The following is a 17,645-nucleotide window of genomic DNA, read 5'->3' on the forward strand; positions in this document are numbered from 1 at the left end:
ACGTAAAAAAACAGGTTGGGCTACATGAATCCTTGCCTCGAAAAGGAAAAGCATTTTTAAACTTTAAAATAGAACAAGAAGAGAATTTGGAGTGTAGATGAGTGAACTGATGTGTCTCTGAGCGCCAGCTGGCTTGTCTCTACCCTGAGCACAGACCCCAGGAGTAAGTAGCTGACCACTACAGACACTTTTGAGGGGCTAATTTGAAAATGCTCCACACCAGGAAGGAAAGCAGAAATGAGTAGCAGACTTGTGGCATCTGTTCTAAGAAATAAAAAGTCCCGAGCCCTCACTCTGTTCTCATCAGGAGCTACTTCAGGAGGAATAGCCCTTCGTGCTGTCTGTTCAACGATAGGGCTTTAAAGACACTGTGTCTGCTCTTTGCCAGATTGCATTCTGATAACTCAGAAGCCATCCTTTTTGTGGCCCTGCTACTGCTCTCCTGTGTCCCTAGACCTTCCCCTGCTCCTCCTGCCCCACCCATGTCAATCACTAAACCATTGCTATCTTTTTCCTGCTTTCCTACAGCTGTCCCTGCCTCTCACCTCCCTGCCACTGTGTAGGCTGCGGGTTCTGTTTTGTTGCTTGTTTTTATGTGACCTCAATTTAATTCTTCAATTCTCAATTCTGTTTACATCCTATAACCAGAGTCCACTTTCTCAGGCCCAATCCCAGGCCTTGTACCAGGGCTGACACTGGACCTTCAACGTGCAGACACGTGCCTCACCTACAGTATTTCTGTGCTCTAAAACCCATCAAAGCCCTTCTGCTCACAGCCCTCAGCCCTCTACCCCAGCCCCTGCTCTTTCTCTGTCCTCCAACTCACCATGATCTGAGTGTGGGTGTGCCTGAAAATTCCTATGTTGGAACCTTATTGTGTGATCCAATAAGTATCAGGAGGTGGGAGGAGTTTTCTGGATGTGATTAAGTCAAAAAGTCTCATCCTCATGAAGTATACAAAGGATCACTGATATTATGAAAAGGCCAAGGGTGTTCCTTTCCCTCCCCCAGCTGTGTGAGGACACAAATCACCATCTTTGAAGCCCAGAAGGAGCCTTTGAAAAACACCAAGTCTGGTAGCACTTTCATCTTAGACTTTTCAGCCCCCCAACACTGGAATTTCTGTAATTGTAAATTATCCAGTCTAAGGGAGGCGTCTCTCCTTCTCCTCCTTCTTCCTTTTTCCCTCCGGTTCCTCTCCCTTGTATATGGGCTGCTAAAGTGAGCACTAAGGTAGTTTGTTAGTGTTCGGTCCTGGGTGGAAGCCAAGAAAACTCACTTCAAACACATGAGCTTAAAATGAAAGAAAGCTTTATTGTCTGAGCTCAGGGAGGCAGGCAGTTAGGGATCTGAACCACATCCTTGGGGGGATGTTATATTGCATATTTAAAGGTGAAACCCATAATCAGCTTATACAGAGGGGCAGGATAGTGGAACAGGGTGGTCAGCTCTGATTCTAGTTAGTTTGCTAATAAGAAGTTCTAGCTGACCTTGAAAGTGTGCCTGGCAGTTGGGGGGGGGGGAGCTGGGCTTGTGGTTGGGGAATTTTGGGGAACAATAAGGCCACAGAGTTTTTCACTGAACATAAACATAGTATATGGTCAATCTGACCTTGTGTAGAGATCCTTTTTACATCAGCAACAAACTCAGTTGATGTTATGTTACCCAAAAGGGCAGGCCTCAACAGTGAAAGTGGCCTGAACGGATGAAGACAGAAGAGAGAGCTCCAGTAGGTCCTGAGCAGCTTTTACATCATAAACTAAGCTTTAAGGACATGGGAGCCTTCTGTGTGCCTGGAAGCCTGAGTATTACATTACAATTTATAACAGTAGCCAAATCACAGCTATGAAGTAGCAATGAAAATAAGTCTATGGTTTGGCGTCACCACAACATGAAGAAATGTGCTAAAGGGTGACAACATTGAGAAGGTTGAGAACCAGTAGTATAAAGGAAGGCACAACTTGGACAGTCAACCAGGGATGACAAGAAATCTTTTAACAAGATATTGGACAAGTGCTACCAATAGAAGTGACATTGTCGGGCCTAAAGAGCTTCACAGCAAATCCTAGAAAGAGAAGCTAGGAAATACAGTAAAGAAAGGCGAAGCATGCAAGTGACACCTCGCTGCTGCCAGTCTCAGTGACGGAGTTGTGTTGGAATGGCTGGGCTCCGGGGTCCACTCCCAGCATCTAGAAAGGAACAAATTTGAAAGTCCAGATGTTATTTACTTTGCAGTTTCATTTTTTGTTTCTCTGCATTTCAGGGTAATCTACCCAGCCCACTGCTGAAGTCACCCTCATAATCTTCCAAGCTTCAAACCGCAGTTCCTTAGTCACTTTGGAAACTGGGGAGGGGGCGGGGTAGGTGGGGGTGGGAGGGAGCGGTCTTTAGACTTAATTCAGTGCACTTGTCAATGGCAGGAACGCGAATTTACTGTGCAACATATGAAAAAACTGACAGAAAGCCACAGGGAGGGCAGGCAGGGCTTTGGAACTGTCCTGGGCTACTTGGGAGGGTCCACGGCCCTGATAAATCTTCTGCTAGGCACCCCAACAGGAAAAGTAAACCTTCCTTACCTTTCAACTCTGGTCTCGCCAATGTACTCCTTTCTTCTGGGCAAGCCATCCAAGGCTGGTCATCCATGTATAAGCCGGAGACCTTGACAGCATCTGGATCTGCCTGCACCCAAGGGACATGTTCAGCAGTGTTGTCGAATCATGGTTGAGTCACCCCTTACAGGACACAAGAGTTTCCTAAGGAAGGGGGTGGGGCAGAGGTGTGACTGCCACCAAGAAGGTAAGTTTCCAGGGTGGGGGGGTGGGGGGTGAGGGGGTGGGAGGGGTAGGGGCGGGGAGATGAAGGCCACAGCAAGGCTGGAAGAGGTGGAGAACCTGGCGCATTCCTGTCACCCTTTATAATGCTCCCCTCGTGGACCCTGAAGCCTGGGTGCTGCCAGTACCCACCTCCTGCTCCTCCTGATCGCTTCTGTGGGTAGGGCACATCCCCGCCGCCACAACCAAAGCAAGGCTTCCTCCTCACCAGCCCTTGGACATGAAGATTCCCACGCACCCTGGCATCCTTGCTGCCCTCACGGGTGCCTATCTCAGTTGCCTCTTCGCCCAGGTGGCCGGGGCAGCAGGTGAGTGGCAACCGTCCTGAGGAGCCCAGGGTGTACGGCCTGTGGGAGACTGGAAACGGACCTTGCTGGCTGGGGGCTCCTCTGGTTCCTTGGGGACTCCGAGGTGTCCCGCCACACCTGTAGACTCCGTTGCGCTTGCACTGAGGGTTTGAACTGAAGGCGGGACGTAATAGATGTTGTTACCACTGAAGATGCTGGCTCTGTGTGTCCACTGTGGTTACATGAGGTGGTTTGGGTTCACGATTTAACGCTGAGGAAAGAGCTTCGGAGTTGCTCTCTTGAAGGTGGCAGGCTCGTGGGTCCACCTTTGTCCAAGTCAACCTGCTTTGCATGGCTTACATATTATCTTTGAAAAGGTGTGAGCCTTCCCGTAATAAATAGCTGGTTTTGTGGCTTTTGGTTTAGATCTGATAGAAGCAAAGCTGCTGTAAGCTCAGGCAAGGCAGAGTGCACACCCAATCTGCCCACTCTTTGGGGTGAGGCAGAAACTGAAGCCTGGGGATTTGCAAAAGGTGATCGTGATAAAAGTGCATTTAAATGGGATGGTGTCCCAACATGTGACAGGTGCCACTCGATCTTCATGTCTACCTTGCTCTCCGTGTGAGTTTCAGTGTAGAGATATTTAAGATTGCAGTAGGAAAAGTCACATTAAGTTTTTTTGTGCATTGTTTGTGGGCATTCCTGACTAGTCTAACATGTGTGGTACCCGCCCTGGTTCAACCTTATTGAATGAAACCCTTCCTGGCTGCCACTATCTGAGTCTGGCTGCTTCAGAAGGTCTGGGACTCTGGCACCTGCGTGGACCTTGAGCCCTCCTTCCGTGTCCTTATAAAGTGGGTTTTCCCTTGAACAGCTTAAAGAAGGACTTCAGGGTCTTTAGCTGTTTTCACAAATTGCCGTGTGGATGCTGCCAGGAGGATGATATGAGTCTAGAAAAAAAATGTACACACACACCTCTGTTTTTATAAGTTAGCAACATTTTTCTTGTTGATGATGGAGTCTGGGAAACTGTTTTAGACTGTTAGCACAAGGTCATGAACACAAAAGTGCATGCAGTTACAGGTCTTTCGTGTTGTTGTAGGCATGCCAAAGACAGCATTACATTTAAAGTGGAATTCAACTAATTTCAAGACAATTTTGAAGTGGGAACCCAAATCCATGAATTATCGCTACATTGTTCAGATAAGGTAAGCTAGGTCAAAAACGAAATGATGAGCTGGAGAGATGGCTCAGAGGTTAAGAGCACTGGCTGCTCTTCCAGAGGTCCTGAGGTCAATTCTCAGCAACCACATGGTGGCTCAGAACCATCTATAATGTGGTCTAATGGCCTCTTCTCGGCTGGAGTACATGCAAGCAAACAACATTGTATATGTAATAAGCAAATATTTTTTAAAAGGCAAGTAATGCTTTTGTTCATCCCAATCTTGCACACTCTTTGAAACTGGTTATTGATGAGGCTGTTTAGCAAATTATAGGGTTTTTGTAGTAATTTTCTGGCCACTGTCAGGTTACATCAAGGTGGAAACATTTCTATACTTTAAACTAATGTGACAGGAGCCCGGAATGTCCTTACTTAGCACAGTTGAAGCCCTGGGTGAGATCGTGAGCATCACTTAGAATTGGCATGGTGTTGCTCAGGAGGTGGAGGCAGGAGGATTAGAAATTTATAGTCACTCTTAGCTTTATAGAAGGAGTTCCAAGGCATCCAACAACACATGGACTCCTGTATCAAAATAAACTAACAGTATAAACCAAATAAACAAATGATATAGTGTCTACTTATTTGGTGTAATAGGAAAATTAATAAGTGCATATAAGCCGTGGAGTGGTGAACCCGCTCACACAGGCAGTCTTAGTATGCTTTGGGATCAATGGCAGCTGATCTCTCTGAAGCACCAGTGCCTTTTCCAGTCACTAACTGTCTAGACTGAGCTGCTCCTGGCATGTGAGGGCGAGGTAGGAGGAATTCCAGTTTCTACATGGCCCCAAAGCAGTGTTTGATTCATTTCTGTATGGACTCTGTGAATTAAAATTTGGTTGTACACAGGATCTCTGTGGAGGCCAGACTCCTGAGTCACTGAGTGGCTTAGAAAACACTGAAGGGTTGTCTGCATCCTTTGCTGTCTGGGGCTGTTTAACTCAATCAAGCCTGGTCACTGATTGACAGCTCTCAGGAACAAGTAATGCAACACTGTTAGTCTAAGTCTCAGCGTTGCCACGTGGTTTCCTGAGGGTTTTTACATATTCTTGGGAAGCTTTGGGTTTCTGGTAGGTTCTAGCAGATGTGCAAGGACTTGAGAAATCAAGGTGTAGAAATTATTTTGATAGTGGTGACGTAAATACATGAGTACAACTGACAAAATTCAAGCATGTTTTCCCCCTTTGTTGTGCTGTTTCAGCCTGTGCCAAGCCTTTTATAGCACTAGGATGCCAGTCTCAGGTGTGGGTCTTTTAAACGGCTTTCCTGCTTATCAAAATGAGCTCCAGGTTAACTATTGCCAAACCACAGGGGAAGAGAAGCTGTGTGCATGATGCGTGTGTGCATGGATAGCTGTGCACAGATACATAGAGATAAAGGAATTGCACAATCTATAGTTACAAATCAAGTCAAAGTTATCATTTCACAGGCTTGTGATACAGTTTGGTGGCGCGGTTCTTGTCTGCCCTGTATAAAGCCTTCAGTCCTATCCATAATCCATGCCCCACCCCTCAATTTATTTAAGATGGTTTGGGTGGCACTCTGTAATGCCTGCACAGCTTAGTTATATGAAGCAGGGGGTTATGAGTGTAAGGACACATGTGTGTTCAAGGACAATTAGAAATACACAGTGAGACTCTGACTTAAACTCAAAACTTGGCAATTCATATCCTAATAGCTGAGAGTAATTATTTCTTAGGAAATTAATTACTGGCATTACTTCAGGAAACCATTTTCCTTCTAGGAATGAAGATTTAATGAGGAGAGAAATGGTTATCTTCTAATATGTTGTCTTAATTGGAACAACATTGGAAATATACCTTGGGTTGACTTGATTTTTGAATAGAAGCCCTTATTAGCTGTAATTTTTGAGTTTTTAAGGTGGCTATTACTGAGACATCTGCAACCATCAGAGCTCAGGGCACAGCTTAAGGATTCCCGCAGGCTTGGGTGTCACCCTCCTCAGGCCCTTGCTGCTGAGCTGGGTGATCCTGGATGCCTTTCCATCAGTCAGTGCCTGAGACCTGAGCTGGTCCTCACCCTTCCCAGGGGGCAGGAGGCTCCAGGGCTAAGGGAATCCTAGCAGTCATTTGTCCAGATGGAACTGTGGCTCTGGGAAGCCAGGGCTCACACTGCCTGCCTGCCATGGGTGCGCAGGCTGCCTGGAACTGAGGTGCACCATGTCTGCAGCTAGCATGTGGCAATGTAGGCAATGTGGCAAACAGGACCAGCTCTGCCCCTAGTTACTGTGTGACTTTGAAAGTCAGTTGGTGTCTCTGTTCTTCCATGCTCACATACAATAAAGAAAAATCCGACTCAGCCATCCTGGCGGCTGGTGACCTTGCATTCCCACTTCAGTGCTCAGGGTGGGAAGTGCTCTTCAGGTTCCCTGTGCTGCAGTTGGTAGCTCAGGGCACTAGGGTAGAAGGCCGTCCATCCTGATGGACACAGGCCCTGTAACTTCCCATTGCTTTTCTCCTTCCTTCTATTAGATCTGGATCTAAAGACTGGAAAAACAAATGCAACTTAACCACAGACACTGAGTGTGACGTCACAGAGGAGATCATTCAGGATGTGCACAAGACCTATGAGGCAAGGGTCCTATCTGTCCCCCAGAGTAAGACTAAATGGAAGGAAGTGCTCTTTTCAAATGCCACAAAGTTTACACCTTACCAAGAGAGTAAGTAGCTTGGTGTGTGATGTCTTCACTCCTGGCCTGGGCTTCTGCACATTCTTGTACTTTGTGACCCCTATTGGACATTAGATTAAAGATGTATCTATACACACACACACACACACACACACACACACACACACACACACACAGCATCTTATAAATAAGCACCTCCCTCTCTGCAGATGGACAGGATGTTCACAGAATATGAACTTGTGTGTTGATCACTGCATCATCTACGAACTTTCTCCCCCAGTCTCCCTTGGTTCCTACCAGTAACCAGCTTGGGGTCACAGCAAGGCTGGGTTTGTGGCTTTTCCTCAGGATACTGTGTCAGAATACATGCCACATGCTGAGCTTTATATCCTTTATCAGAGCAGAGATCCTAGGTTAGGTTTTCCCCCAAACAAGCACAATTCACAGGGAAGCCACTTGTGCTGTAAATAGGCTGATTGGTTCCTCAACCAGCTGAGCTTCATGTGGTCCTGAGATGAGCCAGCAGGTGCCAGCTTTCCCTCATGATGGTTTGAACCTGTGGCATGCTTTCTTCCTCACCTTTGTCCCAGTGTGCTAGGCTGCCATCTCACAAAAAATGCAATATCCTTGTTAGAGGAATATTATAAAATAATGAATATCATAATAAGTAGAATATAAGAATAAGGGAATAAATTAGAATTCCTGCAAAGTAGTACAATTTCTTTTTCTTTGTCTTCTTCTTCTTCTTCCTGTGTGTGTGTGTGTGTATGTGTGTGTGTGTGTATTTCAGAAGCTGATATTTCACAGGCACACGCAGCACATTAGGGACACTAAACTCTACTCCTTCTGCAAGGCCTGCTGGTTAAAACAGAAGTGTCCTATTTTTGGTGTCCCCTCTCTGTACCCTCAGATAGCTGAGTGACTGGATGGTGAGAAGGATGAGTGACAACTGACCAGAGTTTTCCTTGTGACATTTGCCCTGATTGTCCAATTACGCAGATGGATGTGGCTGGGTAAGGTCCCCACTGACAAGCCCCTTTCTTAGGACTCCTTTGTGTGTTTACCCTTGTGTTTTTCCATGTCTCCTTCCTGTCTGACAGTCATCCTCCTAAAACCATGATTACCTTTTATAGACCTTAAGCTTTCAGCAATCCAGACCAAATCCCTTGTGATACATGACAGAAAAACACACACACACACACACACACACACACACACACACACACACACACACACACAAAGAGAGAGAGAGAGAGAGAGAGAGAGAGAGAGAGAGAGAGAGAGAGAGAGAGAGAGAGAGAGAGAGAGAGAGAGAGAGACTGTGACTTGCATAGAGTTAGGGCTTCTTTGACCATCACATAACCAGAGCACACGAGCTGAGCTAACTGAACCAGCAACCAATAGCTTAAAATAGATTCCCTGATGGACCAGGAAAATTTCCTGGGTGTCCCAGCCCCTAATTTATTGTAGCTAAAATATGGAAGCTTGAAAAACTCCATTATCCAGCCTTGTCACCATCACCCACACATGGCTGAAATATGGATAATGATGCCAAGGTGAAATATATGCCAGTTTTTAAAATGTAAAATATACATAGAGTGTTCGTATTGAGTGCATGCTAAAATGCTAAACTATTAATGGATCTATTAAGGTCTGTGATTAGAATGAATCCCACCAGCTCTTTTCCCATTTCCTAGTGGCTGTAAGGAAGATTCTCCTTGTGTCTCCAGAGGATGGCATTGTGCTGTGCTGTCTTGGGACTCAGCTCTAGGATGGCCACCACTCCTGCTACTGCACTTGAGTCTATCCAGATGCCCCATAGGAGCCAAGGAGGGGTTGTCAGTTGTGATAACTAAGTAATCTTTTCTTTACGTTGATTGTAATTTCCAACCAAGCAAATTGTTTTTCTATTTCAGCAGAACTCGGACAGCCAGTAATTCAGCATTTTAAACAAGATGGCACAAAACTGAACGTGACAGTGGAAGACTCACGAACGTTAGTCAGAAAGGGCAAGAACGGCACATTCCTCACCCTGCGGGGAGTTTTTGGCAACGACTTGAGTTATATACTTACTTATCAAAATGACTCAAGTACAGGAAATGTGAGAGAGTTTTCATTCATTTTCTGCCTTGTTTTATAGATCCTAGATTCTCCACAGGCTGCTTCCTTCTCAGTTCAATGGGGGTTGACATGATGGTATGGACAACAGATCTCCTTTCTGCCTGTCACTTCTGAGCTAGTTGCCTTGTGTTCTTGAGCAGGGTCTTTTCAGAGATTCCAGTTTCCCAAGCAAGTAGCTGGACCAGACTGTCTGCTCCCACATCCTCATATCGGGGACACCAGAGGGGGAAATGACTGATAAATGTGTGTGTATTCTCATGAGTATGTGGGGGGGGGGCGTGTGTGTCCGTTTTTGTGTGTGTGTGTGTGTGTGTGTGTGTGTGTGTGTGTGTGTGTATGTGTGTGTGTGTTCCTTCATGCTGGCTTTGTAACACTCGGCATTGTTACTCAGGGCCTTGTACTCTAGACAGGTTCTCTACCACTGAGTTACATCCCCAGCCCCTAATTGTGCCTTCTTCGGTGATTCCATCTTTCTTTTCCTACAGAAAAAAGGGACTGGACTGAGTTGGATGCACTTGTTGTATCTTTCTGCCTTGGCAAAGGCATCTTTAGCAGTTATCAGGGTTACTGATGAGCCAGGTCACTTCTAATCCTCCCTCAGTGATGTCTGCATAAGCTCTACTTAGATCCCTGGTGTCACCTTCCTCAGGAACTTAAGGGAAAGAACTCAGTCTGAGCCTGTGTGAATAAGAACTCTCCATCCTTTCACAGAAAACAGCCAGGATAAACACTAATGAATTCTTGATTGATGTGGACAAAGGGGAAGACTACTGCTTTACTGTACACGCTCAGATTCTGTCCAGGAAAAGAAACCAAAGGAGCCCAGAAAGCACCCAGGAATGCACAGACCAATGGACCAGTATACTGGGAGGTGAGTGGCCATGGCTAGCAGTGCCCTGGGAGGCTCGGCTGCCCCATGTCAGGGCAACATGTAGCTCTTTGGTTTAAACATTCAAGGAGAAATGGCCTTGGGTTGTTTTAGTTTCTTTCTGGATTCTCTTAGGGGCATTTAGACACTAGACACGATCCCACTTGGTTTCCTTGGTTATCAAGCGCTGCCCTGGTCACTTGCAATGGGCCAAGTTCTATGGGCATTGGGTGTACAGGTTACAGTTAGGATGTGAGTAGTTAAGTATCAACTCACAGCTTCTCTGCCTGGTTTTCCTAGTGACACCATGATCTGGGATGGAGTGGGGAAGTGGTCTCAGGAACAGTTAGTTTGTGGACGTGGCAGATATTTAAGTGCGTCTGTGATGAACTTTTGCTACATGGGCTATGTGTGAGGGTGCATGTGAACACACTTTCCCGGTGTGCACTGTTGTGACTAAAAGCCTGTAAGTATTCCACAAAGAGTGTTTTCATGGGGGAAGCGTCAGGGGACAGTAGCAGTGTCCTGGCCCCATGTGAGGAACGTGGCCTGTGGTACAGGAGAAACGAGCATGGAGCTAGAATGAGGCTAAGAGATGTCAAAAACCCCAGAATCTCAGTCTTGAGACTGGCAGGAGTAAATACTGCTCCCTCCTTGCATAATGCATGTGCGCTGCAAAACAAGTAGTTTGAAGACCTGATCCTTGCAGTTTTTTGAGGTAGCCAAGTAGCCTGGCACCTGGAATTCCTCTCCATGCAAATAAAGCATCCACAGCATCTTAGTCCAGACCAACACTCACCATGGAAACCCCTTCCCACTCCCCAAGGTTTATATAGGCATTGTTCACCACAAATAAACACACACGAGCTGGTTAACTGTTTCACTGACTATTGTCTAAGAGAGCCATAATGCTAAAAATCTCAGAGAAGGCCTTCCTCCCCCAACCCCCACCCCGCCCCTTCGCCCCACCTCCCCCACGGCATTCCCAACAGGACTGGGATCCAGCATACCTCACTCATTCCAGGCTCTGCCTCTTCCCTCCCAGCCTCGTGTACAGTGGCACCTGAACACTCGGAGGGAAGAAGCAGAGCTAGGAACCACAGCCCCCTGCTAAAGTTTCAACTCATTATGCTAAATTAAGTAGGCCAGACTCAGGAAGACAAATACCACATCTTTCTCTTATTTGGAAACCGAGATTTAAATTGTACACATATGTGTGTGTGGAATGGGTCGTGAGACTAGAAAGGGGGCCATGTCAGAGAAGAAAGAGATAAAAAAAAAGGGGGGGGAAGGGAAATAGAATAGATGTGATAAGAAAGTTGAGATGTGTCCTACCTAGGGCAAAGAGCTGGAGAGAGACAAAGGGGCGTGGGAGCCAGGGAAGAATGAGAACAAATGTAATTACACGTCATTTATGAAAATGCCATTATTAAACCTATTACTACACATGCTAAGTTAACCTAAAAGCAATTTTTAAATGCAAGAATACATTGAAGTATTCTGCCTCCTTACTGCTATTGACAGAAAGTTCCCCTTCCATTGGAGCCCACGCCCCCATGGGCAGCTCCTGAGCTACCAGCCTCCAGATTCCCTTTCCTAAACCCTGCTCTACTTGGACCTCAGCCTCTGCCTCAGTTTCCCTGCCTCATCTCCACCCAAACAGATCCTCTGAGGTATTTCCAAGGCTGCCTCCATGAAGCTCCTGACTACACTTGCCAACCACCGTCTCTTCGTCTCCTGCAACATCACTTTGGCTCTTCTTCTTTGCCCTTCCCATCTGTCTTCTAAATTACAATCTCTGCCACCAAGCTCAGGGTCTGTCACTTTTGGCCACATTTCCAACCCGTGTTTTCACATCCAGCTCCTCGGGGTCTTTTCTGGCTGAGGAACATTGGGAGGCTCATGTAACGCCGTAGCCACTGTCAGCTTCTCTCAAGCATATGAGGTCAGGTAGATTCTTAATCTAAGAATGGTGTAAACAGTGGAAGAAAGAAACTTGAAGTTTCAAAAAAGGAAGGTGCTGTAATTTGGGGTCATGCCCACCTGCAAGTGGGATTTGAGTTCCCAAGTTGAATTTATGTCTTCAATCTTTGTTTTTGTTTTCCAGAAATACTCATCCTTGTGGGAGCAGGAGTGTACATGGTCATGATCTTTATCATCCTCCTGTCCATATTTTTGTGCCAGCGTAGAAAACGCAGAGCAGCGCAGCAAAGGTAGAACGTCCCACTGCACTTGGAATAGAGGAAAGAGCCTGAAGCTGCTGACGTCACACTACCAGCATTAGCAAGACCTCTGGTGGAACAGAGGATGAGGGGAATGGGTTTGAGGAGCATAGTCTGAAAGGCTCCCTTCATGACCTGTTATTGTAGCTAACGATTTGATTCTGACACTTGTATTTATCATTCTAGAATGTACTGAACGGTACAAACTGGCTAACACTCCAGCACCTTTTGCACAAATGTTTTAGATTGTGTATTCTACACTCAGGAAGACACTTAGTTACCCAGGCAGATGTCTTTCATTTATCCGGGATGGACTTTTGGAGAACATATGAGAAGCTAATTTCATAGGCTATAGAACAGTGAAATGGAAATAGGATGGAATTTTCTAACAGTTGTTCTTCTGAAAGTGGTGTTTGGTTTCTTTTTGTTCCTTTACTAGGTACTTTTGGAAGTTCAAAGTAATTGGCAAACTTTCATATAAAATGCAGGATATTTCTGCTTGGGGCATCTTTGTGATATATGTAATATGATTTAGCACTTTAACTGACAATGGTGAGAATTAAACATTCGACAGCCAACTCTATTTTTATAAGACCATACAAGGAAACTACATACAGTTTTATGATTTAAGGTACTTAATAATGACTATGGTTACCACTATATATTTATATAAATTGTAAAAGTTTTATATGTGGGATTTTCTATTTAAATAGCTTCTATTTGTATATATTGAGATTATTTAATATACTTTACTATAAAAAAGATGACTGGAAATGAGGTTGTCACATTTATATCTTCCATTTATTATTTATTACTTGTTCTTTGCATTAGGTAACTTTGTTGTGATAACAATTGATCCTAGCAATCTTAGTGGCTTCCAACAATGTTTAGTTTGCACTCACACTAATGCTGTTAAGTGTTGATAGCTGGTGGTTCCTGACAGTGTCTTCTCATTACAACACCCAAAGAAAGAGGGGTCCCCATTGGGATTAAAGCAAAGGTGAGCACATATACGTACCAAAAAACAAAAACAAAACAAAACAAAATACCCAGGTTGCTACTACTTTTTATAAAAGAACATTTTGGTTATAATTGCATCATTTTCCCTCTTCCCTGCCCTTTGACCCTTGGACTCATTCAAACTCACGGTCTTGGCTCTTCTGCTCCACACTTTGGTTGACATGGCTAAACAAGCCATGTGCCAAGCCTGACAGGACTAGGCCTATTGAGAAACCCTAAGGCTCATGGTGAGGATGTACTCTCACAGAGGAGGAAGAACACGCTGTGTGTAACCTAGTAGAGACTGAGAGAGATTTCTCCCCATAGTCCCTCACTTGCACTGTGGATGAGGCTGAAAGAGAAAGAAAACTGCCTTCCATTTTATGTTGACAACGTCTAGAAGGATCAGGAAGGGAGTGAGGTAGACAGGGTGAAGTCTCTAGACTGAGGCTTCTTTGTGGGCAACCACTGGGTTTGGCTCTTGGGTACGACCTCACTGGGGAAACTAAGCACAGGGACTGGGTCCTGCTGAGTTGACTCAGTGACTCTGAAATGGAGAAGTGAGTGAGCCCTTCAGATGCAGCAGAAGTCTTCGCTGTGCAGAGAGAGGATTCAGACAGGATGAAGATATTCTGAGCTGGGTGGACTACAAACCTGCCTTGGCTTCCCTCTGGAAGGCCGGGAGTTGCCAAGGGCCAGTTTAACTTGCAGGTTTTCTGTGTTCAGTCAATAACAGCCCTGCTCAGTCAGCCCCACTGCAGGGGCTGAACCTGCTTGCCCCTGTGCAGCTTCTGTTACCATAGCAACAAGCCTGTGCTGCAGAGTCCAGAAAGAGCCAGGTCATGTCCTCAGCGAAGGGAGCTTTCACCTTATCTTGAGTTCCTGCTCACATGTGTTGCCAGGACAAAGAGCTCCGTGTACCACATGAAGGGCAAAGCAGGCTCCAGGAGCTCATGCTTGACCTTGAATTTCTCTGCCAGAATAATTATAGCATTATGTAATTCCCTAGCTTCATAATCTAAGGAATTTGAATTATCCACAGACTGAATGCAGGTCTGGATATAGTGAGGTATGGAGCTGTTCACAGCAGGGAGAAGTCATTATATACTTGGTGAGGTTGGGCTGGGTTTTCTGTTCTCAGTGATCAGGTTTTCTGTTCCTTATAGTAAAAAACACCCAACCTAACACTGTATCATCTCTAATATGGATGTAAGCATAAAGAAGAAGCCACCTATGTTGGTGCAAATGACAATGGCCTCCACAGGCTCATATATTCAAAGGCCAGGTTCCCAGTTGGTGGGCATTCTGGGAAGGATTAAGAGGCGTGGCTTGTAGAAGTATGTGTGTTGGGGGGGGGGAGGTGGAGGGGCCGGGGGTGCAGTGGGGGGGGGGGTGCTTTGAGGTTGAAAAAGCCCATGCCAGCCCCATTAGCTCTCTCTGCCCCATGCTTGGGAGCCAAGACATAAGCCCTCAGCTGCTGCTGCAGCCCATGCCTGCTGCTGCCATGCTCCTCACACCAGCTGCATGGACTCTGCTCCTCTCTGGAACCGAGAGCTCTGAATCACGTGGAGCTTCATCACGGCAACTGGAAAGTAACTAAAACAGGACCTAGAATGGAGCCTCAAGATGCAGAGAACTCCTAGTATGAATGCATTTTATTTTTACAAGTTCACAACTATCTAAAGACTTTGCCCCTGAAATCATCTTTCTCTTGCATGACCTTTCTCCCTTGTTTGGTTATTCCTATCAGAATAGGACATATTATTTTCTGTCTCAGAAAACACTGTTTCCTCAACTTATAAAAGCCCGTCCCTTGGACAGCATCCCCTGACCTCCAGCTTGTAAATGCTGAGTTGCCCCAGTGCTTGAACGCATCTCCACAAACAGTCAGTTACTCTGCATTATGTCCACGGCCATGGCCTAGGATCCAGAGCGCATGCTGTCTGCCTGCAGTAGCTAAATGTGGTGCCTTCCAAATATGCACTGCAGCCCCCACTTCCTTTAACACTCAGAGCTGAAGTGCAGACCCAGCTGCTTACACAGCATGCTCGATATCTAACAGGGATCTTGTCCACACCATCCAAGGAGGAACTAGTTCCCTACCCATTTCAAACCTACTTCTCGCCAATCTTCCCCATTTCAGGGAATGACCCCACCATCAGCTCAGGGCAAGCCCTGGCATAATCATTAACTTCTCCTTCCGTTCCCTATGCCCCTTCACTCTAAGCAAAGTTGGCCAGCATGGTGGTGGTTAAAGTAGATTCCAGTTGCAACAGTTACCTCCCCTCACCTGACTTGGAGCCATTTTGATGGGTCTGCCCCGCCAGGCAGGCCACCCTTCCTTCACTACCCACCCCCTTACTCCCTGCTGCCGCCATGACATCCACAACAGCGTCACAAACTCCAAGGATACAGTTATAATAACATGCTCATCTTTAAGACTTCATTTTTACTTTAGCCCTCATATTTTTTCCTTGTCAATGGCAGAAATCACCCAGGCAGTCCAGTGATTCCCCACTGCTGTATGGTTTTTTCTGAAGGCTGTGAGCAAACATCTATTCACATCAGATGGGACAACAGTGGCCCCGTTGAACAGAAATGAACCTGAAAGCATAAGTGAAGACTGGGGTTTGGGTTTGGGTTTGTTGGTTTGTTTGTTTTGCGTTTTTTGTCAAGTGAAGTAACTGTTCCGAAGATCTTCTGCCACATGCACACCAACATAAACAATAATTAATTTAAAAAGGCTAATTTTTTAAAAGAACACCTCTTTTCAGCCTCAATTCTGCGAATATATATATTAGTAATATACCAATAAATAATTTACAAAATCACTCTTTTCTGGGAGAAAATAAAATCACCAAAAGGAATATGCAGGAACTATGAGACTGAGAAACTGTGATTTATTTTAAATTAAACAGATTTTTTTTTCCTTTGAGACAAGATCTTGCATGTAGCCCAGGCAGGTATCAAACTCATGACCTGTTGCTCAGCCTCCCCAGCTTGGGAATTGCAGAGATGTGTGAAAAACTTCCAAAAAAGAGACCTACAAAACACTGAGAGGTTCCTGACATATAGCCTTTATTCGCGCGCGCGCGCACATGCACGCACACACACACACACACACACACACACACACACACACACACACACACACATCGCCTATTTTCAAGCACCACCAACAAAAAGTTGCCTTAATATAGTGATTAATCTTCTCTGACAAATGTTTCAGGTTAGAAAAAAAGAGATATAACCCCAGAAAGGCAGGGAGCTTTCCCTCACTCAGACTTATGGCAGCGTTTCCATCACAGTGACAGGAAGGAGGTGTCATCAAGGATTCCTGCGAAGGGTAGACAACTGGACAAGAGCAATCAAGTTAGATTACAAAATTACTAAAAAGCCTGTGGATGGAAGACAAAATGTTACACTTGTAAATGATTACAAATGACGAGCGGTGAGGGAAGAGGTGGCCAGATGGCTGAACGAGCTCGTCTTCCCCAGGTGCCTATGTCTACGTTGGCCCGTTGCTAAGGTGCGGCACTGTCTAGGGACTGGCTCTTTAACATCCTACTTGGAAAACTAGTTAGAAGTTGGCATTCTTGGACCCCAGCCGAACCTACAGAGCCAGAATCAGACTTTCCAAATGTTGTGTGTGTTCACTGAAAGTGGAGGTACACTCTCTGCGATGTCCCTAAACACTTAACCCACCATTTCCAACGTCCTTCACAAAGGTGGGTGAGGGACGTGGGGTGGAAAGGAGCGAGCTGTCGGCGCATGCTCACAGCAGAGCTGCAGACCCATCACCGAGTGCTTTCTGAGAGGCCCATGGAGGGCCTCTGCCCTGCCCGCAGCCGCGTGAATGGAAGGTTCCTCGCTTGGGCCCCAGTGGTGGGTGCCTTGCTTCTCCCGCTTATTAAACGCAGCTCATGTATTCAGATTCACTGATGTACTCACTGTTCTCAACTAACTCTATGTGCAAGACATTATGGATTTTATTTAAATATGACAGGCATCGTCTCAATTCTTACAGAACTTGCATAACTGTAAAGTGTCAAACAAGCCGTTATAGCCATGCATAAGTGTTATGATGGCGAGCGTGAAGGGGCTTACAAGATCCACTTAGCTTGAACTTGAAAGGGTGTTGTAGTATCTCATTGAAGATAAAAAATTCACCAGGAGAGGAGGAAGAAGGTGGCAAGTGTTTCAGGAGGAGGGGGCGCCTGACCTGAAGCATCTAACTGTTCCCCAGGCACAGATTATGCAATGTACACATGCCTTTTCAAATCTGGCCTTCTGCGTTCCTTTGCACAGTCTTGGTCAGATGCTGCCTAAGTGGGTCTGACTATTAAAAAACAAAAAACAAACAAACAAACAAAAAAACAGAGTGGAGTCAGTAAATATGTCAAACATGGCAAACAAATTACAAAACTTGGAAAAAATTAAGTGTTGAT

At 45.7% G+C, this 17,645-nt stretch overlaps 1 protein-coding gene and 1 long non-coding RNA gene across 4 annotated transcripts; one reads left to right on the forward strand and one right to left on the reverse strand.

The window, feature by feature from the left end:
* Positions 1-1,316: 1,316 nt before the first annotated feature.
* Positions 1,317-3,082, reverse strand: LOC311582579. The gene is made up of 3 exons (XR_014774146.1): positions 2,964-3,082; positions 2,577-2,753; positions 1,317-2,189 (listed from the first exon to the last, which is right to left on the reverse strand). It is a non-coding gene; the product is annotated as an uncharacterized lncRNA (long non-coding RNA).
* On the forward strand, positions 3,007-13,036 carry LOC311582578 (tissue factor-like). 3 transcript variants are annotated; one of them, XM_084755769.1, is made up of 6 exons: positions 3,007-3,139; positions 4,221-4,326; positions 6,830-7,017; positions 8,907-9,088; positions 9,820-9,979; positions 12,084-13,036. In XM_084755769.1, the coding sequence occupies exons 1-6, from the start codon at positions 3,052-3,054 to the stop codon at positions 12,191-12,193; spliced, it is 834 nt and encodes a 277-aa protein (XP_084611895.1). In that variant the 5' UTR covers positions 3,007-3,051; the 3' UTR covers positions 12,194-13,036. The 3 variants fall into 3 exon arrangements, with proteins under 3 accessions (XP_084611895.1, XP_084611894.1, XP_084611896.1); XM_084755768.1 differs by having other exon boundaries at positions 8,904-9,088; positions 12,084-13,034; XM_084755770.1 differs by lacking the exon at positions 3,007-3,139 and adding an exon at positions 3,411-3,495 and having other exon boundaries at positions 8,904-9,088; positions 12,084-12,988.
* The last annotated feature ends 4,609 nt before the right edge of the window (positions 13,037-17,645 follow it).

Source organism: Acomys minous (assembly GCF_964271855.1).
Source record: "Acomys minous genome assembly, chromosome: 14".
Taxonomy (NCBI): Eukaryota; Metazoa; Chordata; class Mammalia; order Rodentia; family Muridae; genus Acomys; species Acomys minous.

Bases quoted from the DNA above. Each gene is read 5' to 3' on its own strand.
- LOC311582578 (XM_084755768.1), top strand. From the start codon at position 3,052: ATGAAGATTCCCACGCACCCTGGCATCCTTGCTGCCCTCACGGGTGCC. The intron at 4,327-6,829 runs GTAAGCTAGGTC...TCCTTCTATTAG, and splicing joins CGCTACATTGTTCAGATAAG to ATCTGGATCTAAAGACTGGA. The intron at 9,089-9,819 runs GTGAGAGAGTTT...ATCCTTTCACAG, and splicing joins ATGACTCAAGTACAGGAAAT to AAAACAGCCAGGATAAACAC.